We start from the raw sequence: 23,701 nt of genomic DNA, 5'->3' as shown, positions 1-23,701 counted from the left end.
CTAGTGGAAACAAATCTATTCTATCGCTGACTGCCCTTCGTTGCTTGTGCCCGTGTATCAATCGAGCCGACCTCTCAAGCTTGGCCAAGAAGTTTCCGGCATTGCTTTCAAATCTCCACTACGAGACTACCCAAGTGGCTCTCATTGACCTGATCGACAAACCATTACTGGGCGAGATCCTAGCGGCGTCAAACTTGGCTGGCGTTGGACTGGCGCAGACAACCATCCACCGGACCACCCCCAAACACGCACCATACCACACCAGTGCTGTACAGAAGGGGACCTGCATGGACGAAGCAACCAACACTTTTCCAAGTTCACCAGACCGACTCTTTCTCGGCTTTTCTATCTAATATCTCGACATATTGACCTTACGGAAACGCTACCAAACGCCCCCCGTACGTAAGCCGTTACTTGTTCGTCCCGAAAACTACTCCCCATGTTCAAAGCCTTCACCATTGGCATTTAAGCATCTTTCTCCTGATTTTGGGAGTCGCTCTGAACACTAATTTGGTCGTTTTTCGATGCCATGAAGAGTTCAGCATGGCTTTCCAGAGCAGTGTTCTTAGAGATGGCGAGTGGGTGACGCAGACCGTCAGCTTCCAAGATGCTTTGAAGGCCTCCTCTTCTGTGCCCAAAACCGCATCTGATCAGCATACCGAAAAACCTGCCTGTGGTATCCTTTCGAGGACTATTATAGAGAGTCCCGTTGTTCATTGGGTTCTCCCAGTGTTGTTGCGGTCACGCTCCAACAATGATCTTGCGTTTATTGGGGTAAGTTATTTTCCCTTTCGATACGTATCCGGCACGAACATGTCAAGTTGTTCATGCATTGAAGAATCCATTCGTTGGAAGAGCAAAGCTTGTCTTGTATCTGTTGACATGGTGTTTTTTATACTACCTGGGAGTTCTTGCCAAACCTTTAAAATCACCTTGACAGTCGCTCGCCATAACCTAACCCTACGAAGAGAGTTGTTAATGATTGATACAGGATCGCTTCGTTCAAATAAGTGAACTCCGTGAGGATGGGCAAGTTCATGAGGTTATAAGAAAAGCCGATTTTGGTACGCGAATTCGCAATGCCGCCGTCCTCGGAGCAGTCCCAGGCGTCGGGACTAAGGGGGCACGTCCCGGCTCGATTAAGACTGAAGACACTGATGTTGCTATGCAAGACGATTCTATGATGTATGAAGCCGACGGACAACATACGTTACCGCCGCAACTCCTGGTGCTGATGCTCGAGACCGGCGATGCTGTTTTCCTGTTCATCCGACAACGCTTGGACGGAACGCTTGAATTTGTGACAACAAAGTACGAGAGCCCTAGAAATCTACAATTCTTAGGATATCATCTTGCTATTGACCCCTCGTCCCGATACCTGGCTGCTGGGTCCGCCCAAGGGGCGTTTATTATCTACGAATTGGAGTCACTGACCACTATGAACTCACAATTCCGCCATCATGGCTCTTTCAAACCTGTCAAGACAATTAGAGTCCGGACAACACAAGGAGTTATACACAAAATGGAATTCTTACACCCACGACCCGAGGATGACTATCATATCATTCTCCTTCTCATCGTCATTCATCGCGAAATCAACAAGCAGGGTCACATCTCTCGCATGGTTGTCTACGACTGGGAGCTTGGTGATGAACTTAGCACTGTCCTCCGGTCAGAGAAGGGAACTCTTCTCCCAAGAGAACATAGGATGCCCCTCATGATCATCCCCCTCAAACTCAACACTGCCTTCTTTGCGGTTTCGGAACATTGCATTGGTATTGTAAAGAATGCATTCACTGGACAAACCCTTTTTGATACTATTGAGACTCATTCTCCTGGGCAAACTGACTTGCATTATGGAGCCTCTGAACCCCTCTGGACGGCCTGGGCGAGACCTTTCAGGCTTAAACCATGGCAGGACAAAATGGACACTATTTACTTAGCTCGTGAAGATGGCGTTATTACCCAGATCGAGATTGACGCAACGGCTCTAGTTCCTTCGGTGCTCAACGTCGGAACGATCAACACCAATATTACGACTGCGTTCACCGCCGCCTATGATGTCTTTTCGGATGTGCTCGTGATTGGAGGCGAGTCTGGTCCAGGGGGTATTTGGAAGGTATTTGACTCTCTGCTCATGAATTTAACTTGAATGACGTTAAGGTATTACAGATCAATGCCCGCGCCGACCCTCAGCAAGTCAGTGTTATACCGAATTGGTCACCCGTTGTAGACCTTGCCACCACAGATACACATCTCTCTTGGGCGAGAGGCAGCACACACAAGGAAATATCAACCAGGCGCAAAAATGCTACAAACCTGAAACAAAAACCAGATCGCATCTTTTGCACTTCCGGTCGTGGGCCTCGGTCAAGTTTGACAGAACTAAGATGGGGAATCCAGGCAAGGATTGGACTGGAATTCGACTATGACCAACCTGTTCGCCAGTCATGGATGTTCCCTATCGAAATTCAAGGCGAAAAAGGGTTCTATGCTGTGCTATCGTTGCCGCATTCTTCAGACGTGCTTCATTTCCCTGCCGATCTGAGCAATGCCAGTGCTTTGTCCCCAGATGCCTGCCCATTCGATACCTCATCACGAACAATCTCAGCGATAAAAAACGACCAAGGAATAATTGTACAAGTCACTGAAACATTCACAAGCTTTATTGCGCCCTTTCAGAGGTAAGAAAACTGGTCTCTGGTCTTTACGCATGACTAACATGACTCCAGTTCACGGCACAGCCACGATGAAGCTTGTGGGAAGACCTCGCTGGTAGCAGATCACGCATCTTGCTTTGACGATGTCATTGTTCTGTCTTCACATGGCTCCCATGGATCACGAATAGATGTCTTGCGAGTTGATGAAATGAATCTGTTACACTCGACCTCGTTTGATGCCAAGGGCGAGATAACGTGCTTGGGCCTCTTCAAGAAATCCCTGGAGACCTACATTGTGGCAGGATCTGTCAAAGACAGCGTGCCGTGCATGACGATATATTCGCTTGAGGGTCGCGAAATCAGCAGCAAGGTCCCCCGACCCAATATTGGTGAGTCAGGTGCTTAGACGGCCGCAACAAGACGGGTGAACTGACAATTTGGAAGACGCTGCCGACCATGAGCCTCTCTTCCAGATAGAAGCATACACGAGTGTTGATGTAATATCTGATACCGCCGAAAAGATTATCTTGGTATTCGGCACGAGGACCGGCCACATTGTGACTGTCGAGCTTGAAGGTGGCCTAGAGCACAGTTCGTTCGCAATCGAGCAGCTCGGTCTTTCACCTGCCAACGTATTTGCGACATCCGGTCGATTTGATGGAAGTCATGCTGCCTTAGTTTGCTGCGACAACAACCTATCGATAGTGACCGACTTTTCGACAAGGACCACCAAATTCCACACCAAAAGCCCAATTTGGGCCACTGACTCTAACGAGCAATCAATGCCATCACCGCCGATCCATTCGGCCTTTTGCCTCGAAGACAGCCTTGCTGGTTACAACCGTCACATGTCTTTGATGTTACTAGCTGGGACACGTATTCTTCTTGTGGATATATGGCCTCATGTTGGCCCAGTCCCTCGCAGTATCCCGCTTGATGGGACACCAATGCGTCTTATCTACTCCAAGCAATGGAAGGCTTTGGTGGTCGCGCATTTGAAAGACAATCGACCAACACTGTCTTTCATTGACCCTGATACGGGGGAAAACATTTCAGCAGCGGCCAACAAGGACAAGCAACCGTCCGATTACATCTCTGGTCTTGGGCACCCAGGAGACAGAATATTTGGCTTATATGAGTGGTTCTATGTTAAAGACGGAAAGACATTTCCGTTCATTATTGTGACCACTCAACAAGGTCGGCTTATGATAGTCTCGGTCAAGGCAGAGAAAGTCGAGAGTCCTAATGGGCCGACAAGACAATTGCAATACTGGACACGATACAAGAAGAAAGGCTTTACAGAACCGATTTACACGGTCGTCGGAGATGCCGTGGGCCTCCTGTTCTGTGTTGGAAAGGTTCTCCACTGGGAAGTCCTCGACCTCTCAGAAAAGAGACTCAAACCGATGAAGGAGATCAAGTTGGATTCTCCAGCTACGTCACTCCGTGTTGAAGGTCACACAGTCTGCGCATTGACCGCGCAGCACTCTTTACAAGTCATTGACCTTGAACTGGGATCAGAAGAGACACAGGCGTCCATTATACATAGCGACCGTATAACACGGTACACAGGGCATGTGATGGAAATGGGAGATTCTGAAGAACAGCCGGGCAAGTGGCCCGTGAGTGTGATATCGACTTCACAAGCTGGCATTGCTGGAGTTTGGATCCCTTGGGGCCAGCGCAATAAAGAGTTTGAGGTTGTTTTCGAGGGAGTGTTGCCCACGTCAATTAGGAGATTCCGCAAGGGGCAAACACGCCCCTTTTGGTTGGCAGTTGACCGCCAGCGGCAGTATGATACTTTGTTCAGCACGACTGACCAGGCCGAAGTTCTTGGGGTTTCGCTTGATGGATCGCTCCAACATTTCTCCCTGATAGGTATGGACCTCTGGCGCTTCCTTCGACTCATACAGAATTTGGCATATCACAACACAGACGTGTGCCCCTTTGCGCACGGAAGCCAGTCTATGATAGACGACGACGACATGGAACTCGATCTGGATTTGGAACTGGAACCTCAATCTTATCCCAACATGATGCATATTGATGGCGATCTGCTCAAACGCTGTTTCGATTTGAACGCATTAAAAAGCCTCGTGTCCATTGGCGATGGTATCGATTTGTTTTGCGAATACTTGGACGGAATCGAAGACGGCATACATACAGAAGGATTTCGGGATAAGGGCGTTGACGGACAGGAGAAGTATATTGAGCTGGGCTACAAGATACTGGAGTATGTTTTGGCTCCACCGATCTGATCAATACAACCAGAATTTAACATGTCACTTGGGATGAGGGCCAAGACATTAACAAAGTATAACCCCCTCGTCGACTTTGAAATGTTTCTATGTATGGATGGTTGCATTATCTGCCTAGAGCTGGTACTACCCAATGCTAACAGGTTTGACTCACATCATTGGCTTACATAATATAGCAAATTCACAAAATAATCATGATTCCTGGGTTTTCCCCCCCATTGCCCCGCACTACATCAGAAGCCGAGGAGGCTTAAAAGTTTTGCTAACAGTTTGCATTTTGTGATTTACTTGAATGATGAACTCAATGATGGGCTAAAAGGAATGTCAACAAGATAAATAGTATCTTTCTGCATCATCATAACACATGGACATGAAAACCCTCCCAACAAAGTTAGATTCGCCACGCAAGAAGCCCTGTAAATGTATGATACTCCAAGTGCTAAACTGCCCCGCCTTAAGCCTGTTGCAGCCAGTGCACCCACTCGCTCCCACTGCCACCCTCCAACCTGACCACCCAGGCGCTCTTCTGCTTGTGTGAGTGACCAAGAGCGAGCATTTGGTTGTCTTGTTCGTTTGACAACTTTTTGTATTTTACTTTTTGGGTTCCGGTACTTCGCCTCCACCCCAAAATTTCCAGAAATACATCTGGCTCCCTCGCCTACTTCGACGACCGTATCTCGACTTTCAGCCAGCCCACGAGCCAAACGCCGAGATGCCGCCCAAGAAGAAGGGAAACAAGAAGAACCAGCAGGACGACTGGGAGGCCGAGCTGGGCGAGACTATTGCCCCGCCCGCTGCTGCCAACGGTGCCGATGGTGACGCCAACGACGAGGATGATGAGGGCGGCGCTGGTGGTCTGATGGCCACCCTGCGCAAGAACAAAGAGAAGCGCAAGAAGAAGGGCATCGTCGAACCCGAGCCCGCCCCCGAGGAGCCTGCTGTCGAAGAACCTCCCGCCCAAGCCCCTGTCGAGGCCAACATCGACGATGAGTTCGCTCTGCCCGAGAAGAAGGGCAAGGGCGGCAAGCAGAACAAGCAGCCTGCTAAGAAGGCTGAGCCCGCCGCCGCCGATGATGCTGAAGGTGGTCGAATCTTGACCAAGGCCGAGAAGGAGAAGCTCAAGAAGGAGCGTGAGAAGCAGCGAAAGAAGGAGCAGGTATGTTTTATTACGGATGCTCTCTAGCATAAATCATTTGTGTATACATGCAAATTGCTAACAAATATCCAATAGGCCGCGGCCAAGAAGAAGGGTGGTGCTGCCCCCAAGGACGAGCCCGCCAAGCCTGCCGTCGCCGAGAAGAAGGAGGAGGCTGCCCCTGTCGCGGCTACCCCTGAGCCCGAAGCTGCTGGAGGCAAGAAGAAGAAGCTTCCAGCCCATCTTGCCAAGCTTCAGAAGCAACAAGAGGAACTCAAGCGTCAACGAGAGGAAGCCGAGAAGGCTTCAGCTGAGGCCAAGGCCCAGGCCGAAGAGGAGGATCGTCTTGCTGCCGAGGAAGAAAAGAAGCGTGAGGAGGCCAGGGCCTTGAAGAAGCAGAAGGAGAAGGAGCGTATTGAGCAGCTCAAGAAGGAGGGCAAATACCTGACCAAGGCTCAAAAGGAGGAAAAGGCCCGAAATGAGCTGAAGCTTCAGCAGATGTTGGCTGCTGGTATCCAAGTTGGCCCCGCTGAAGGTGGCGAGAAGAAGAGTAAGCCCGCAGACACAAGAAGAAAGAAGGGTCGTGGCCAACAAAAGGTATGCTCAGAAGCTGCTCTTATATCGATATTCAGTACATGCTAACCTTCCATAGATTGATGAGGAGAAGGCCCTCGCAGAAGCTGCCGAGCGAGCACAAAAGGAAGCTGAAAAGGCCCTGAAAGAAGCCGAAGAGAAGGCTGCCCGCGAGAAGGCCGAGGCCGAAGCCAAGGCTGCCGCTGAGAAGAAGGCTGAGGAGAGTGACATTGAGGATGACTGGGAAGCCGCAGCTGCATCTGACGGCGATGTTAAAGACAGCTGGGATGCCGACTCTGACGAAGATGATGCCGGAAAGGAGAAGGAGAACGGAAAGACAGAAGACTCTGCCGAGGACGAGTCCGAGGAAGAATCCTCTGACGACGAAGCTGTTACAGCCGCCAAGGCCGCAGAGGCACAGCGAAAGAGAGAGGCTGCCGAGCGCCGCGAAAAGGCTCACCAGGCCGCCCTGGCTGCTCGATCCAAGGACAACCTGCGATCACCCATTTGCTGTATTCTCGGTCATGTCGATACCGGAAAGACCAAGCTCCTTGACAAGATCCGACAGACCAACGTCCAGGAGGGCGAAGCCGGTGGTATCACTCAGCAGATTGGTGCTACATACTTCCCATCCGAAGCCATTAAGCAGAAAACAGCTGTTGTCAACCAAGACGGCAAGTTCGAGCTCAAGGTTCCCGGTCTTCTTGTCATCGATACCCCTGGTCACGAGTCTTTCTCTAACCTCCGATCTCGTGGTTCATCGCTTTGTAACATTGCCATTCTGGTCGTCGATATCATGCACGGTCTTGAGCCCCAGACCCTCGAGTCCATGCGCATGTTGAGAGACCGCAAGACCCCTTTCATTGTCGCCCTCAACAAGATCGATCGTCTTTACGGCTGGAAGCAAGTTGCCAACAACGGTTTCCAGGACAGTTTGGCCCTCCAGAGCAAGGCTGTCCGTAACGAGTTTGAGACTCGTCTTGAAAAGACAAAGGTTGCCTTCGCTGAGCAGGGTTTCAACTCTGAGCTTTTCTACGAGAACAAGTCTATGTCCAAGTACGTCTCGCTTGTGCCCACTTCAGCTCACACTGGCGAGGGTGTTCCCGACATGTTGAAGCTCATTTGCGAGCTCACCCAAGAGCGTATGGTCGGTTCTCTCATGTACCTTTCTGAGGTTCAAGCTACCGTCCTTGAAGTCAAGGCCATTGAAGGTTTCGGTATGACCATCGATGTCGTCCTCTCCAACGGTATTTTGCGAGAGGGTGATCGTATTGTGCTGTGTGGTACAGAAGGAGCCATTAAGACAAATATCAGAGCACTTCTCACACCAGCGCCCATGAAGGAGCTGCGTCTCAAGTCAGCATACGTCCACAACAAGGAGGTCAAGGCCGCTCTGGGTGTCAAGATCAGTGCCCCTGGCCTTGAGGGTGCTATTGCTGGTTCCCGCCTGATGGTTGTTGGCCCTGATGACGATGAAGATGACATTGAGGATGAGGTCGAGGCCGATCTTGCTGTTCTCTTCAACCGTGTCGAGAAGTCCGGTCGCGGTGTCAGTGTCCAGGCCTCGACTCTGGGTTCCCTTGAGGCTCTGCTTGATTTCCTCAAGGACTGCAAGATTCCTGTTGCCAACGTCGGTATCGGTCCTGTCTACAAGCGTGATGTCATGCAATGTGGTGTCATGCTGGAGAAGGCGCCAGACTATGCCATCATGCTGTGTTTCGATGTCAAGGTCGACAAGGAAGCTCAGCAGTACGCCGAGGACCAGGGTATCAAGATCTTCACAGCCGATATTATTTACCATCTGTTTGATTCCTTCACCAAGCACATGGATGCGCAGCTCGAGAAGAAGAAGGAGGAATCTAAGATGCTTGCTGTCTTCCCTTGTGTCCTCAAGCCTGTCAAGGTTTTCAACAAGAACGATCCTATCGTCATTGGTGTGGATGTCACCGAGGGTCAGCTCCGAATCAACTGCCCTGTCGCTGCCGTCAGAAACAACCCCACAACTGGTGTCAAGGAAGTTGTCAAGCTGGGTAGAGTGTAAGTTTCATCATTTTAATCTTGTGTGACCCCTCACTAACATTTTGCAGTACTTCTATAGAGCGAGAGCACAAGCAGATCCCTGTGTGCAAGCGCAAGGAGCCTTCAGTCGCTATCAAGATCGAGATGGGTAGCAACCAGCCCATGTACGGTCGTCACCTCGAGGAAGAGGAGACTCTGTACAGTTTAATCTCAAGAGCCAGTATCGATACCCTCAAGGAGTTCTACCGAAAGGAAGTCACCAACGAGGAGTGGCAGCTAATCATCAAGCTCAAGCCCTTGTTCGACATCTAATAAGCGACCAGACTTACCAAAAGAGCTAAAAGCCTGGTGGTTTGTAAAGGTTCTCGCCATTGTCGGCGCCGGGAGCTCGGACTTTCTCTGTACTTATAGCTATATCTACACACAGTCAAACAACGTGGAGGCAGGGAGAGCCAGCTCCCTGCGCGGGGAGAACAGTACGAGTCCTACATTGCATTTTGAGGCGAAGAGACCGGAAAAGAAATTGCATCCATCTTGTTTGAAAGTAATAGTGTATGGTAGTGTCGTTCGCATTTCCAGGGCAACAAAAAACGGCGGAGGGCTCGTGAGGTCAAAGGGAAAAAGAATTCCTTAGCCGGCGTGGCCATATAGAAGGTTGCTTGATATCCAAATCAAAGTTGAAATTCTTTAAAGTGTTGGTCTTTCAAGTGACATGTTGGCTAATGTTTATCACTACTTGTACTCTCAATAGGTACACCTGTCTTAAAGGACCTTCGCCCACGTCACTGTAAGATAGCAAAAGCGAACGATAAAAGCTTGAACCAAACTCGAGTGTATGGATCCTAACTACTAAAGGTGTAAAAAGTGGTCTAATGTTCGGGTAACATATCCGTCATAATTCCGAGCCTCCTTCCCCAAACAAAACAGAGTCGTTGCAACAATATAGCATGATCTATCTCTTCCCCGTCCAATCCTGGTGGAATTCCTTTTTCAACATCCGTGCGTAATCTTTTTTAAGCGTCATTCATCTCATATAATGCATTGCTCCCCTTTTTTTCCATAATTTACTGGGGGTCGGCTGTGCCTTCAGCGTCCTGAGCGTCGGCATCTTTCATCTCCTGGTCGGCGGTGGCCTTCTCGGCGTCCTGAGCCTTGCGAGCATCCTCCTCAGCCTTCTTCGCAGCCCGTTCGGCCTCGGCTTTCTCCAGAGCGGCTTGTCGCTCGGCCTCGACTTTCTCAAAGTGGCGCTGGACAATTGGGCCAGCCATGGCACGGATCTCGTCGATCTTGGCAACGTACACACCCTTAGTGGTGTCCTCGCCATCTTCGTACAGCCAATCCTGCGATTAAAGTAAGTATAAAACGTCTCGCTATGGTGTAATCTTGAACGTACTTCAGTAGCCTCAAGCTTGGCCTTGATGGTCTCCTTCTCCTCGTCGCTAGCAAACTCAGAGTACTGCTCGTCAAGCTTGGCACGGAGGTCGTAGATGTAAGCCTCGAGCTCGTTCTTCTTCTCCTCGGTGTCGGCAACAAGCTTGTCTTCCATCACCATAGCAGACTCCTTCTCGAGAAGGCTGGCCTTGGTGGAGTCGTCCAATGAAGCACTGCCAGTGGAGATGGGCAGGTCACCCTTTCGGACCTGCTTCTTGACCTTGCGGGTCTTCTTGGGGGCATCCTTATCGGTTTCCATGGCCTTGTGAGAAGTATATGTTAGCGATCGGTTCTCATAAGTTGAAGGTTCTAAATTTTCATCGACAACAGCAGCAGAACATAACAGTTTGTCATCTTCGTCATCATTGAGGCGTTGCCGCTTAACGGGATAGGCACGACTGTCGTCTCCGACGGATGCGGACGATGAAGTAGAAACCGAGTCAGGGGGGGAACTGGAAGCCATAGGCGGCGCAGGCAAACTCACATCGGGGTCCTCGTTAACCTCCTCCTCGACCTCCTCCTCCTCAACATAGTAACCGGTCTCAACGTTGAGAACACCGTGGATGTTGACACGGGCCTTGAGCTTGCAGATCATGAAATCGTCCTTGCCATCGGCCTTGACGTTCTTGACAGAGAAGCGGCCGATCCAAGGGTTAGTCTTGCCAGGGAGAAGCTCGGGCTGGGCGTATCGAGCCTCGAGGTCGAAGGGCTGTTTTCGGTAGAAAGTGAGAATCTTGGTTGATGGCATAACGTTGCCCTTGTTGAAGACAGTCAAGCTGGTGTCCTCATCAGGAATATCGGGGGCCTTCTCCCAGCCAAACTCAATGGGGTAGCTGATGATGTCCTGGACAGCGAAGTCTCGGACACGGAAGACGGGAGAAAGAATGGCACAGCTGAAGGCGGAACCACGGGCAAGAGCCTCATCGGCGTTGAGGGTGAAAGAAAGAGTCTTGCCGAAGAAAGCCTGAATGCGCTCCTTGAGAGCAGGAACACGAGAACCACCACCAACAACCTCGATAATATCAATATCATCCTTGGTGAGCTTGGCCTGAGCCAGGGCCTCCTCAAGGGGGTGGTGGGTTCGCTGGAGGAGGGGCTCAATCATGGCCTCAAACTCCTGGCGGGTGATCATGGCGGAAGCATCGATATCGTTCATGAGCGACTCGATGTTAACGGGGGCCTGCTGGTTGGCAGACAAGATCTTCTTGGTCTTCTCGGCGGCGGCGATGGTACGGGCGAGAGCACGGCCGTGGGTCATGATGTCGACCTTGTATTTGCCCTTGAACTCCTTGGCAAGGTGCTCGACAAGAGCGCGGTCGAAGTCTCGGCCACCGAAGTCCTTGTCCCAAGTAGTGGCCTTGACGGCAAGCTCGCCCTTCTTGAACTCAACAATGGAAACAGTGTAGCTGCTGTGTCCGATGTCGATAAAGCAAACTCGGCGAGCTGGCTCCTCGGGAGCGGGCAGGTCGAGCTTTGTGATACCCCAACCAAGAGCGGCAGCAGTGCCGTCGTTGATGAGGCGGAGGACGCGGAGGCCGGCAATCTCGGCAGCGTCGATAAGAGCACGTCGCTGGACATCAGTGAACCAAGGAGGCACACTCATGCAAACATCTTGAACAGGTAGCTTCAGCTCGGCACCGGCGGTCTGCTTGATCTTGCTCAGGTACATGCCAACCAACTGGGTAGCTGTGAAGTGCTCCTTCTTGCCCAGGTAGTTGACCTCGGCACCGACCTGGCCGTTGACATCGACGAGAGGAGCGGTAACATATTGCTGCTCAACCTGAATATCGGGGTCGTTGAATGATCGGCCAGCGAGTCGCTTGAGGGAGCTGACGGTGTTCTTAAGGTTGGAGATCTCCTGGGTCTTGGCGGCCTCACCGAGGTAGCGAGACTTGGGTCCGAATCCTACCAGAGAACTATGAACTTGTTAGTATGAGATATTCAACAAACATGGTGGGGTTGCTTGGATTTGCGCGACAAGCGACAAGTTAAGCAAGAGGGAGATGACATACGGGGTTGCTCGGTTTGAGACTTCGTTGGTGACCTATATTAAGACAAACAGAGTCAGCTAAGAGCATCACTAATGTTATCCATCTATCTCGATGCTGATATATAAGGGGGAGCGACGACTGGGTATGGAGGGGTAAAGCGAAGCGAAGCGGTCGAGATAGATTAGATAGCGTGAAAGACAACGAGGGTATACGCACAACGTCGACACCGCGGTTTCGGGCAATGGCAATGACGGTCTTGAGGGTTCCGAAATCGATTCCTGTGAGCCAAGAGTTAGGTTATAGTTCTTGTAACTGGCGTATGCAACTGGTTGGGAAGAAAAGGCAACTTACCAACGACAGACATGATTGCGGCTGGTGGGGTTTGCCCCGAGACACGATATTAAGGTAAAAAGAGAAGAGGGGGGGATATAGTTGAGCGATGCGCAGGAAAGCTCAGAAGAGGGAAATGAAAGCGATCGCAAGAAAAGCGGAAGATGGAGGAGAGGATCGTGAGAATAGTGTATGGAGGGGGAGAGTGATAGTAAGGTTGGGCGGCGGTTGGTTTGTTTATGGACCGTCCTTGGTCCGCTGGGTCAGTTTTTTTTTATGGTGGAGGGGCAGCGAATGGGGGATGCCGCTTTCCTACTGAAAGTACAGAACTGAAATTTTCAAATGGCACCCTTTCTTTTCGATTTTCAGTGGGTTTTCCCTCACATCTCACGGCGTGCGAGTCCTCGGTACCTGCGGGTCTATGCGCTACACACCAAACGATAGCGTGGAGCGATGATGTAAGTGAAGTATATGCTACCTTTTGCTTGTTTGCGATTCGATTCGTGTGTTTTCACAAGGCTGCTTCTAGAAGGTGCGAGGTGATGTTCCTTTTTTTTTTCTTTTTCATACAGAGAACTTGGTAGATAAACAGAGACAGACCTGATATTTAAATGGCGATTTATATATTCATGATAATTCCTAGTGCAAGTACAACACTGCAGCGCACCAGGGATGTTGTGGTCACGTTGAACAGTCAACGATGAGCTTTGGTCGACCCTAGAAACGACGATAGATTTCTGTGCGATTCTGTCACCAAAGCACATGTACCTTTTCGAGTCAAGGGACTGGGCAACTAATGGGTACCTTATTCCATAGTGGCTTGGTATTGCTGTACGCAATCAATCGCCTTACAGTGGATGTCAGGGATTCTCCCCCACCAACTCTGTGCAAGGCACCAACCTCGAAACGTTGATACCCTTGACGTTTTTGCCTCTGAACGTGTCAAGTCAAGGGTGAATAGGCAGGTAGTTACATGGCAAAGTCATGTTACACACTGAGTGCATCAAACTGCATAGAATCAATAACAAAATAATAAAGAATAAAGAATAAATAAGAGAAGAATTGCCCCTCCCCCACTGTTCCGTTTTGAAAGAGAGGCCTGAATGGAGGGGCAACTCGTTGCGCCTTTTGATATAGCGATAAAGAACCTTGCCACGCCACAAGGGGGCATTACTGTTGCATACATCGACATCTACATCTGTATCACATTTCACTTGGCGATACTGCTGCAACTGCGTTACATTTATTATCATTTCTCTTTCTATTTTCATTCATAAAAACTGAGAAGAAAAAAACTCGACATGACCAAACCATTTCTGATCCGGGCCCAATCCTCCGTGCATGACTAAGAACAACACAACCTGTTGGATTTGCATGATCATGACACAGCCAAACAAACCGTGCCAAGCTGTCGAAAACTAATATCATGCATTTTCAAACTCCGCCGGATTCTTGCCCTGAAAGTCTCTTCCAGGTGACTGAAACGCTCACCGACAAAGTCCACGTTTCCTCACCGGTCTACTCAGTAACTGGTTTGTATCATATAGTACCAAAGATTAAACAAGAAGTGCCTACATAAAACAAAGACATCATCCTATGCATGATGCCTGCCCTCAAGGTATGTTTTGGTATGGAACCAATGTATAACAGCACCAAAGCCCTTGGGAAGCGACTGTGACACAACTGGACTGGACCCTGGTCATCGCCTTCGTCCATCTTCATCTCCCAACTAGCAAGCCTTCCTTGTGTGTTGTCATGGCCCATGCGGCTCCAGAATTGCGGGGTAGACTTTTGTCACTGTGGGCTTGATGATGTGGGATCGACGAGCACGGGCTGCGTGCTTGTTGTTCGAGATAGCTTCATTCTCAAGGGCTATAGACACAATATCAAAAGCACAACTCGCGAGTCTGGGTCGCCGAGATAAAGTAAGCAACCATAATCAGTCAGTTTATACCTATTATGCTATTATATATTCAGCCTTTTGATACATCAAATTCCTCCCATTGTCCATTTTTGAAGAATAATCAACATTGTCTACTTTCGCAACCAGCAGTAAGCAGCCCTGCGTAGTTCGCCTCACCTTAACGACTCGTCTTTGGTGTCCTTTTAGCCATACGACTAGCAAATGACGAGTTCCCTACGTTTCTCGATCGTCCATTGTCTGCTCTTGTGCCAATACCTCTACCTTCTGAAAATCGCTGGATATCTTCGCTGCGACTACCTTGTGCGGCAGTATCATTGGCTCCCAAATCATGCAAAGGGATGTCATTTGCGCTCGCTGAATGTGCATGAGGGAAGGCTGACGGAGTTCGGATTGGCTGACGGTAAATACCCTCTGCATCGTCAATTCCAGAATTTCGGTTCTGAATTTGTTGCCCAAGTTGATACTTTCGAAGATCTTCTTCATTCATGAGAAGCTTCATTCTTCGTGGTGTACTTACTCCCAGGTCGATATTCTGAGCTGACGAGATACTATCCAACGAATCTCGATCCGCAAAGAAACCTCTAGTTCCCCTCCGTCCCTTTTCAACATCGTTGGCGCTTATGTCCATCTCATCTGGATGAGCGTACATTCCCGATGCAGTCTTTTGACGTGCCGAGAACTTTCCGTCGATCTTGCCAGGCGGGCGTATCACGCTTTTAGTGCGGCCAAGTTCGCTTGTCGTAGTCGATTCGCGATTCGATGCAGCCCTGCGCGCTTCATGTGCCGCTTTGAAAGTCTCAGGGACCACGTTCAGTTCGTCTCCTTGTTTCTCGGCTTGTTCTGCCGCTTCTCTCGCTGTTGTATGACTGTCAGCTGCCGCAGCGTCGGCTCGCGGTCCACCCCATGTTCTCTGCCCTGCCGTAAAAATCCCATATACCATATAGTACCAGTTGTAAAACGGGTTGAGAATGAACATGAGCGGGTACAGCCAGATCTTGAATCGCCGCAGCTTTGCCCCAAAATAGAGCATCAACATCCAGTTGAGCCCAAGAGATATAGCGATGAATCCCACAGGAAGGTCATCCACTTTCTTGACCGTGGTCATGATGGCCAAGACCATGACGAAAAATAGGAGGGCTGTTGTACGTATGGTGTTTTGCATAAACCGAACCAGGATAAGTATAGGATATCGTTTCCATAAGCGCCAATCAGTTAGCATACACACTTCGTTCGTTATGAAGCCGAGAAACCATCGGCGCCGCTGCTTAACCAGAGACCGAGTTGACTGTACAGCCTCCGTCTTGCAGAATGCCGACGTGCACATCTGGATCTGGTGCCGTTTCTTGGCACCAATCATGAATAGATGCGTCAACCAGCGGTCTTCTCCAAGATGACACTTGGCAAAGTCAAAAAGGTCTTCACATTGCTCTGCCTTGTCCACGAAGTAGTATTTGGCCATTCTTCGGAAAGCCGAGAAGCGCAGCATGGTCAAAGCCCCTGGCAGACATGTGACGGAGCCACAGCCAGACTCAACTGTTCGCTCAAATAGCTGTCCGTGTATGTACTCCATGTCCTGTAGTAGAGTGATGATACTGTGTTTCTTTGTCGTCGAGGTGATGACGCCTGTCATAGCCAGCATCTCTCCTGTATTGCCAGGACTGAGCTCCATATCATAGACAAAGTTTTGCAGACACACTTTGTCCAGTATACAGTCCGAGTCGATAAATAGGATGAACAGATTGTCGTTTCTCTTGAGATATTCCTCGTATACCCGGTCAATGAGCTTGAAGGTCACCTTTTGACAGTGTCTCTTTCCTCCGTGTGGGAAACGCGAGATTGTCACTCGTGCAGATCGGTACTTAACGTCGATACTTCTGGGATGTGACTCCGTTTTCAACAACACACCCAATTGGCTGATCGTGTTGAGATATAGGTTGTCTTCTTCTTCTCCGTCGAATGATAGGAAAACGTGAATGCATGATGGTGGATAATCGCAGTCGACAACTGAGTTGATAGCTTTTATGAGGACTTCGGGTTCTTCACGGTAGCAAGGCATCACGATGACAACCTTGGGTGCAGTGACGTCGTCTAGAACCTGTTTCATTCGTTTCGTTCGCCCAAGTTGGTTTGTCACTACCTGATAGATGCAAAACAGCCATGGCACTGTCAACAGAATGGCAAAGGCCCAGAAGGCAAACCACTGCAGGAATGATACCATCTCTTCTGGCCATAGTTTCGCAATAGCATCGGGAAGGGGTAATGTGACCACCATGATGGGAAGAAATATCACTCTATAATATATTTTAGCTAGTGCCACTTAGAACAAAGAAGAATAGCTTACCGCAGGAGCACAAAGGCGGTGCCGACAATGATGCATAAGACATTGATGGACCAGTGTTCCGACTTTTGAAAGACCTTGACAAGACAGTATAGAAAAGCTGCGAGCCATAAGAACCACTCGAGGCACGCCATCAGAAGAACTGCACTCATTATGCTGGTGTAAATAATCTGTCCAAGCAATGAGTTTTTGTGCATGCAAATAGCTGCCAGTGCCTATAACGACTCACATTCTCTGGAGGCCAGTCGTCCAGTACGGCCATGGTTGCGAAATAAAACTCCTCGGCAGACTTGAACACCGAAGGACTTCTTATCTCCCGGAGTAAAGGAGTTTCAAGCACGAATCTGAACAGCATGTACTTTAACATGCAAGAAAACATAGAAACCAAAAGTCAAGGTAAACAGTGCTCGGAAAGGAGCTGTCTCCTGAGGCGGTATCTTGACGGGGATATCCAGCGGGCACCCGTGAAATATGACGAGTCCTACAAGAAGAAAATGCCGGGACGATAGAGGTCAGGGAGGTGGCACAACTAAGATGGATGAGAATTGGAGAAGGAAGGAACCATCAATTCAAGATTCACGTATCTTCTTTTATGAGCCTACGAAGACTTGTCAAGAGCAAGGTGCATTGAGTTGGGATGCAATAAAGAAAAACTACCTACATTTTGTTGTTTACCTTCTTCCCAAACAGTAGAAAGCAATTGTTCAGTCTTGCAGGTGAATCACGGTTACACAATGATGCCGCCTCCTCACAAAGCGGAAGCCTCAAACGGCGAGGCAAACGGCAATTTTACATGCAAGACGGCTAGAACTCCCATACAAACAAATCAATACTTTCACGGAGCCTAAAAGAAGCTTGGCGTGACCAGTAGAGCCTCCAGTTCGTAAATAGGGCGGCGTTTTCATTATCAAATGTCACAAACTACCGCCCCTTATTCAGTCAGCCACGGTGGTCATCACAAGAGGGTGATGGCAACCTATCGGGTCACGAGGCCGTGTATTCTTCAATGGATATTTTGATCTTTATACCATTGAAGTTCTGTAGAATTGGGACATAGGCTGTTATGTATTGGTATTTATTCAAAGTACTGTTGACACAGGGGCACACGAAGGAACCAAAACATCTTCTTAGTCATATATCGCGTTACAATTGATAAGCAGTAGAGGCACAAGACAGTAGTTCCATCGTTTTCAATGCGAACTTCAGTAATTCAGTCTTAAGCTAAAATGTGCTGGACATCCAGCGATCTTAGGTGGTTTATATGCTTCCGGTGACCTGCTCAGAACCCGTACAATTTGCAACAAGGTTTGAAATATCAGCATTCGCTGTGGTCTTGCATCCTTGTTGTCAACTAGTCCTTTCAACCAGCGCCGGGTAGGAAGGCGTCGTCTAATGTGCGAGTTCTTCAACTAATGAAGCAACTGGCACGGCCCCTGCGTCTCACGCAACAATTTTAATAGTTGTCTCTCGACAATAACAGGAACGGAGCTAGCGACGAGGCAGACGCGGCAGATTCGGATTATCTACCATGCTGCCACAGAAGAGATTTAGCCCTGTGTTGTGTGGCGCAGGTTGACGCACTATTGCCGTGTGCGCAAATGTGCTCAGGCAGGAACCGAAGAGACACCTTCAGGACGTCGTCGTAAATCAGGGACTTGGCGTATTTTATCGCCCCATCCACTGACTGATTCAGCCGAGGCTGATTTACCTAGTTAGAAGCCTTACCCATTGCGTGCATGTTTACCAATCGACATCACTAAGTTGTAGTTTGCGAGACCTCTGTCCTCGGTCTTTGTTCGACCTGTCTAAACGGTTGTGATAATACGTCGCTGGTCGTTCGTTGCCTGATTTCTGTTGTGAATATTGATGTTTCGATAAAGTTGCGGAAGTTGAGGGTCTGTACCACCATCTGGATCTTCATTCTGCTGAAGATCATAATTAAGAACCAAGTTCTTGATACGTTGCTGTTCCTCCCGCTCAGCCTGTTGCTGGTTTTTCATGGCAACAGCAAATGTCGAATTAGAAGGCAGCTCAACAGTTCGCGTCTGGGTGCATGTTAGCATTGGTCACCGTACCAAGTCCAAAATCCGTACCTGTTGGCGGTTGCCTCTTTTGGTCAACAGGGAGAATGCCATGGTGTGGCCGGGAGGGGATTCCCCTTCACCCCCTTCTGTTGAAGTCGCCTCGCGAGTCTTGGATCGAACTGGAAGCGGCACGTCGAAGAGCTGTTTGCGCTCGAATTTGCGCGATTCGAGACTTTCAGCCATCATTTTGGCATATTCGCGCTCGAAGTCAGCTTCGTCTTCAGGGTCAACCTCCTCTTCTTGTCGGGTCACAACAATGGCCTCTTCGTCAAAGGCGCTATCGCTGTCCGAGTCCTCATCCATATCCTAGGTCAATTTTGTCAGCAACTACCAAGTAATTAGCGTACGATAGACTCACTTCTACTTCCTCCTCCTCCGAAGCACTGTCATCGTTGTCGTCACCATCTTCATCATTGTCATCGTCAGATAAGGCGTCACTTGTTGCGTCGTCCACATCGACTCCCTTATCGACACCTGCTGACTTCTGGTCCTGGGCAACAGCAAGTTGAAAGGCTTTGACCGCCTCCTCCAATCCAGAGGCAATCTTCCACTGTGGGCGCGTAAGAGCAAATGTATCATGTACCAGGAACTCGATATCCATAGGCAAAGACGCCTTGGTAAAGATGTAGTACTTTTCAAGTTTTAGTCATGGATGTCTCATCATAACGGTAGCATAGACATACCTGGAAGAAGGAGAGGAAGTAGTCCAGCTTCTTACCCGCGGCCCCACGATTAAAGAACATGCCGCATGTCTCTAGCATCGTGGAAACAAGACGAATTCGGAAGAAGTCGTCGGGAGGGTCAAGTGGGCTATATTTGCCAGGAACGGGCGGTCCGCCTATAGAAAGTTAATTATTGGACAGTCGCAATGAGCGTTTGAACTTCTCACCGTATCCGAACGTCATGATTTTGTACATAGTGTCAAAGATGACAGGGTGTTCGAGCATACGGTAGTTGTAGAGCTCTCCAAGATACTTTACTTCAGCAATGCGTCGTTGATAGAATCTGTAGTCGTTCTGCTCAAGGCCAAACGTCATTGACTCGATCACGTTATCGATGACCTTCACTACAAAGGCAGGATGATAACGATAGAGCGCGCTGAGCAGGATTCCAAGGAGGTGAACACTTCCGTACTTGACCTTTCCAGGCTTGGAAAACACCTTCTCCAAAATGGCAACCACCTAGAAGATTGTAAGTCAGATGTCACAAAACACGAATGATCAGTTCATACCTCTGCTTCCTCCCAGTGAAGTCTTCGAATCTGCTTCAAGATCTTGCTATAATTTCTCTTAGTCATATCAACATAGATCAATTTGCGAACGAAGAGTTCCATAGGAGTGCGTTCCTTTTGCTCGATAGCTGATCGCTCTGGTGGATCAACGTAATAGACGGCATTGTCGATAAGCATGCGCTCCGGCTGCCCAATATGCTGAACAGACTTCTTGCGCTGAAGAGTTTCAAGAAAGCTCATCATACGCGGGGCTGTTTCCGGATTTCGAAGCAGGTACCGACCACAATTCTCGATAAGGTTGCAAAGAATCTCGATATTCATGCGCGAAAAGTCGTCGAGACTGACCTTCAAACAATGGAAGACGACATGCTCAGGAACAATGCCAAATTTTGTTAATTCAGCAAGATAGCGAATGTTACTCAGGCGGACCTGACCCAAAAAGTCCTTCTCTTTTCGCCTTTGCAAGCTTCGGAACTCAGCATCCAGGTAATCGACAAGACCTTTCGGAACATCAGGCATGTATCGTCCCAAGGTAGCAACGAGTCGAGACCAGGATGGCAGCAAATCGCTTCGGCCTTTTGGAACTTCAGTCAAGGCCTTGACAAGACGGTTGCGCGAAGCCTTGGAGTTGAGGAAACAAAAGTCGATAGCCGTCTGGTCAACAATGTCCTTATTTGTCAACTCAGGTAGACGGGCAAGCAGAGCGTCGACTTGCGCACCAATTGTTCGGTTTGCAATAGATGTAGACTGATCGTCGGCGGTTTCGGCAATCTTTGTGGTTTCGGGCACTTCGGCCGGGTCTAATTTCTTGCCCACTTGTTCATCTGTGTCCGTCTTCTTCTTTTTACCATCCTCCAGTAGAATAGCTGGTACTTTTCCTTTAAGATCAACTAGGTTTTCGTAGAAGCGGCGCTCGTCGTCGTCCTCCCAGATTCCTGCGCCGTCTCCCATGGAACGCAGGTAATCGCCTGTCTTGACAAGACCAATGGATCCGTTGGACGCAGCAAGTGAATCATCCGAATCCTTCAAATCGGGCATTTCAACGCCAATGGCATCTGCGACCACTTGGGCGTTGGATACAAGACGTTCTTGGGCCTTGACCTGTTTCTCATAATTGGCCTGACGGTCTTCGAAAACCTCCCCAGATTTCACATAGGCTTCAGCATTTCGCCGGGCTTGCGATTGTATCGACTTCTGGTCCCGAATGATATGCCCCTTAACGTCGTCAAAGTACTTTTTCAGGATATTCCTAAATCGATCTCGCATTTCGGGTTCCGCAAAGGGCTGGTCTTCGTCGGAGGATGTCCCATTCTCGCCGTCATCGCCCTGCTCAGCTTCGTGTCCTTCTGTTGAGCCATCTTCCTCCACTGTCTTGCGGCCGTCGGCTCCTGTTGGCTTTACGCCAAGAATATCCCAGCTGAATGACTTGACAAAGATGACGAGAAGCGGGAGGTTTGCGTGTTCGCGGTCGTGTCCGAGTAGATCCTTTAGTACTTCGAGAGGGAAAGGTTCCGCACCTGAAGCCTTGCTGGTCCGAGTCTTCAGTTCAGTTGTTTTGCCGGCAGCTCCCTTGGTCGCGTCGTCAGGCTTGCTGACATCGTCAAGTGTCCTGATAACCCCAACAAGCCACAGTTCTGTTACCACCCGAAGCAATGCGCGTTGTCTGATGATACGCTCTTTCTCCTCTTTCTCGCGAACCTCGGGTGCCAGAGACTTAAGGATACCCTTATCAGGAGTTGCCATACCCTTACCAAGCAGCCATGCTAGATATTCCGTAAACTCGCTGGGTCCGAATCGCTGATGAAGCGCACTGACGATCTCGACACCGGCCTCGATTTCGCCGGGTGACTTGAGTCTACAAAGGCCTTCATAGCAGGCGGATATGATTTCGGAAAGGTACTTGTGCAGGCTCAGAGTTCGGATTTCCTGGAGAAAGGTGCTGAGGGTTGCAGCAGTGACAGCAGTTCGTAATCGTTTGATGAAAGCGGTATTCTTCTTGAGGGACGAATCGAGAGTCTTTCCGACAGGGAATACATCTGTGATAGTTTGTGTTAACTGGCGAGGGCGGGGGGAGGTGGTGGGGTAGGGATAGATGAGATGATTCATACCAGATTCGCCATCCCATGCCTTTTCATTCAGCGTGCGCAATTCGCCTGTATATATGGTAAGCGCCTGTATATAGAACAGAATACAGATATTAAAGAGGCCATACGCTTCCTTGCGCGATCCATGGCGGAACACGACGTGATTGGAGGCGATTCGCGACTTGGGCCAAGTCCTAGATCTGGGATATGAGGCGGGTGGAGGCGGCGCTGCGTTGAGCGCAGGCGAGCTGCTAAGGGATGTGCTTCCCTAAGAATGGATGCTGTATAAAAGGCAAAAGAGCCGACATGGGTGATTCCGTCAAGCCAGGACGGAGGGAATGCGAGTGAGCGGAGCCGGGTTGTCGATGTCTGTGTCTGTGTCGAAGTTTTGCCGTCGGTTTCCTGATTTTGAGATTTGACAGTAAATGGAACTGACGGGACGTTAAGGTACCGACAGCCAGAGAGTCACACCTGCCGTGCCTTACTGCACCTTATTAGAAGTGGAGGTTGCCCGTTGAGTGGGGTTTCTGCACCTGCCGCCTTTGTTGTAGCCCTGTCTGACAGGCGATGATTTAAGTGCTGTGATTATAGTCCTTCTATTTGCACAATCAGGACCTTGGATCAGAGGTATATATTATTCAATAAAGAAATTGTTATTGCGAAGAGAGCACCTTGGTTTAGCCGCAGGTTCTCACAGTTTGGAAAAACTTTTTGTTTATAGTTTCCACCAGTCATGTGAGTTGATAGCAAGACATAACAAATACATCGATATATCTAAAATACAATTAGTTTTTTATCGCGCTATATAAGTTCAGCATCTGTTATTGACGAAAGACATTGTCTTATTGATAGGACGAAATCCTACCCTGCAGGGCTCTTGTAAGAAAATTGAAATCACTCAACCCAGGTTCATCCAAGTATCTACGGAAGCATGGGTAGTAGCTAACTAGATCCCTCAGAGATTACCTTTGTATGCGTACCAAGATGATAGAAATCGCACAAGTGGCTATTCGGAAAATAAATAGTTGCTTGTCAAGGAGGTCAAGTCATGATATAATTGTATGGGTGCCCTACACTCTCATGGTTCAAGACTTCTCCAGCTTGTCAACATGTCTACGCAACGAACAGTACGACCATGACCAGACTTTATCAGAAGATATAGTAATCATCCAAGAATCTCCGGACTAAATCCTGTTCAATTCGAGGCACGAGGTATTGAAGCCGGGTCTTGCTATCTTTATCCCCTTATCAGGTCAGTTCCGAGGTGGGCCCACGGTTCTGTGGTTGATACATCTCCGGCGACAATCACAAAGCAACAAACATGATTCGCCCTTTGTCTTCATCTCCTGATAACGATAAACCTTCAACCTCCGCGGATCAGACCAGAACAGAGGCATCCACTTAATTGTAATTTGCATCTCCTCGCTTCAAACAAGAGAAACACGATATCATGAGCAGAACCTCAGCAGATCCAATGGAGACTCTCAAGAGCCAAGGGACGGGTGAACGGCCGCCACACCACGTCGATCGCCCACGATAAGACTTCTTATACGAGAGCTCTCGCCGCTTACTGGACATCTGAAATCTGACTGAAACAATGCTATCAATCCTCTCAGTTGTGTGATATTCATTCCAAGTTATTC

General features: G+C 49.2%; 5 protein-coding genes across 5 annotated transcripts; 2 read left to right on the top strand and 3 right to left on the bottom strand.

Annotated features, from left to right (window-relative positions):
* Positions 1-543: 543 nt before the first annotated feature.
* FGSG_12036 (uncharacterized protein) lies at positions 544-2,152 on the top strand (the record flags this gene model as incomplete). The annotated part of the gene is made up of 3 exons (XM_011319505.1): positions 544-774; positions 992-1,775; positions 1,944-2,152. The coding sequence occupies 3 exons, from the start codon at positions 544-546 to the stop codon at positions 2,150-2,152; spliced, it is 1,224 nt and encodes a 407-aa protein (XP_011317807.1).
* A 716-nt stretch (positions 2,153-2,868) lies between these two features.
* FGSG_12035 (uncharacterized protein) lies at positions 2,869-9,316 on the top strand (the record flags this gene model as incomplete). The annotated part of the gene is made up of 8 exons (XM_011319504.1): positions 2,869-3,049; positions 3,366-4,282; positions 4,574-4,893; positions 5,388-5,452; positions 5,611-6,074; positions 6,150-6,650; positions 6,706-8,663; positions 8,714-9,316. The coding sequence occupies 8 exons, from the start codon at positions 2,869-2,871 to the stop codon at positions 8,955-8,957; spliced, it is 4,650 nt and encodes a 1,549-aa protein (XP_011317806.1). The 3' UTR covers positions 8,958-9,316.
* Positions 9,317-9,460: 144 nt separating this feature from the next.
* FGSG_01950 (heat shock protein Hsp88) lies at positions 9,461-12,587 on the bottom strand. Its single transcript, XM_011319503.1, has 6 exons — positions 12,419-12,587; positions 12,284-12,345; positions 12,089-12,120; positions 10,561-11,992; positions 10,039-10,338; positions 9,461-9,985 (listed from the first exon to the last, which is right to left on the bottom strand). Exons 1-6 carry the CDS (start codon positions 12,429-12,431, stop codon positions 9,710-9,712), a joined length of 2,115 nt encoding a protein of 704 aa, XP_011317805.1. The 5' UTR covers positions 12,432-12,587; the 3' UTR covers positions 9,461-9,709.
* A 1,891-nt stretch (positions 12,588-14,478) lies between these two features.
* FGSG_01949 (chitin synthase D) lies at positions 14,479-16,856 on the bottom strand (the record flags this gene model as incomplete). Its single annotated transcript, XM_011319502.1, has 2 exons — positions 14,479-16,612; positions 16,663-16,856. 2 exons carry the CDS (start codon positions 16,854-16,856, stop codon positions 14,479-14,481), a joined length of 2,328 nt encoding a protein of 775 aa, XP_011317804.1.
* Positions 16,857-18,464: 1,608 nt separating this feature from the next.
* On the bottom strand, positions 18,465-22,205 carry FGSG_01948 (uncharacterized protein; the record flags this gene model as incomplete). Its single annotated transcript, XM_011319501.1, has 7 exons — positions 18,465-18,704; positions 18,753-19,049; positions 19,102-19,374; positions 19,427-19,581; positions 19,633-19,924; positions 19,975-22,127; positions 22,187-22,205. The coding sequence occupies 7 exons, from the start codon at positions 22,203-22,205 to the stop codon at positions 18,465-18,467; spliced, it is 3,429 nt and encodes a 1,142-aa protein (XP_011317803.1).
* Between the last annotated feature and the right edge of the window lie 1,496 nt (positions 22,206-23,701).

The sequence above is a fragment of the Fusarium graminearum genome, chromosome 1, assembly GCF_000240135.3.
Source record: "Fusarium graminearum PH-1 chromosome 1, whole genome shotgun sequence".
Lineage (NCBI taxonomy): Eukaryota > Fungi > Ascomycota > Sordariomycetes > Hypocreales > Nectriaceae > Fusarium > Fusarium graminearum.
This window is presented reverse-complemented; position numbering and strand designations above follow the sequence as displayed.

What these genes read in the sequence shown, in the direction of transcription:
- FGSG_01950 (XM_011319503.1), bottom strand. An exon ending in GTCTCAAACCGAGCAACCCC is followed by an intron (nt 11,993 to 12,088) that starts GTATGTCATCTC and finishes ACAAGTTCATAG; the next exon opens with TTCTCTGGTAGGATTCGGAC. An exon ending in CCAAGCTTGAGGCTACTGAA is followed by an intron (nt 9,986 to 10,038) that starts GTACGTTCAAGA and finishes CTTTAATCGCAG; the next exon opens with GATTGGCTGTACGAAGATGG.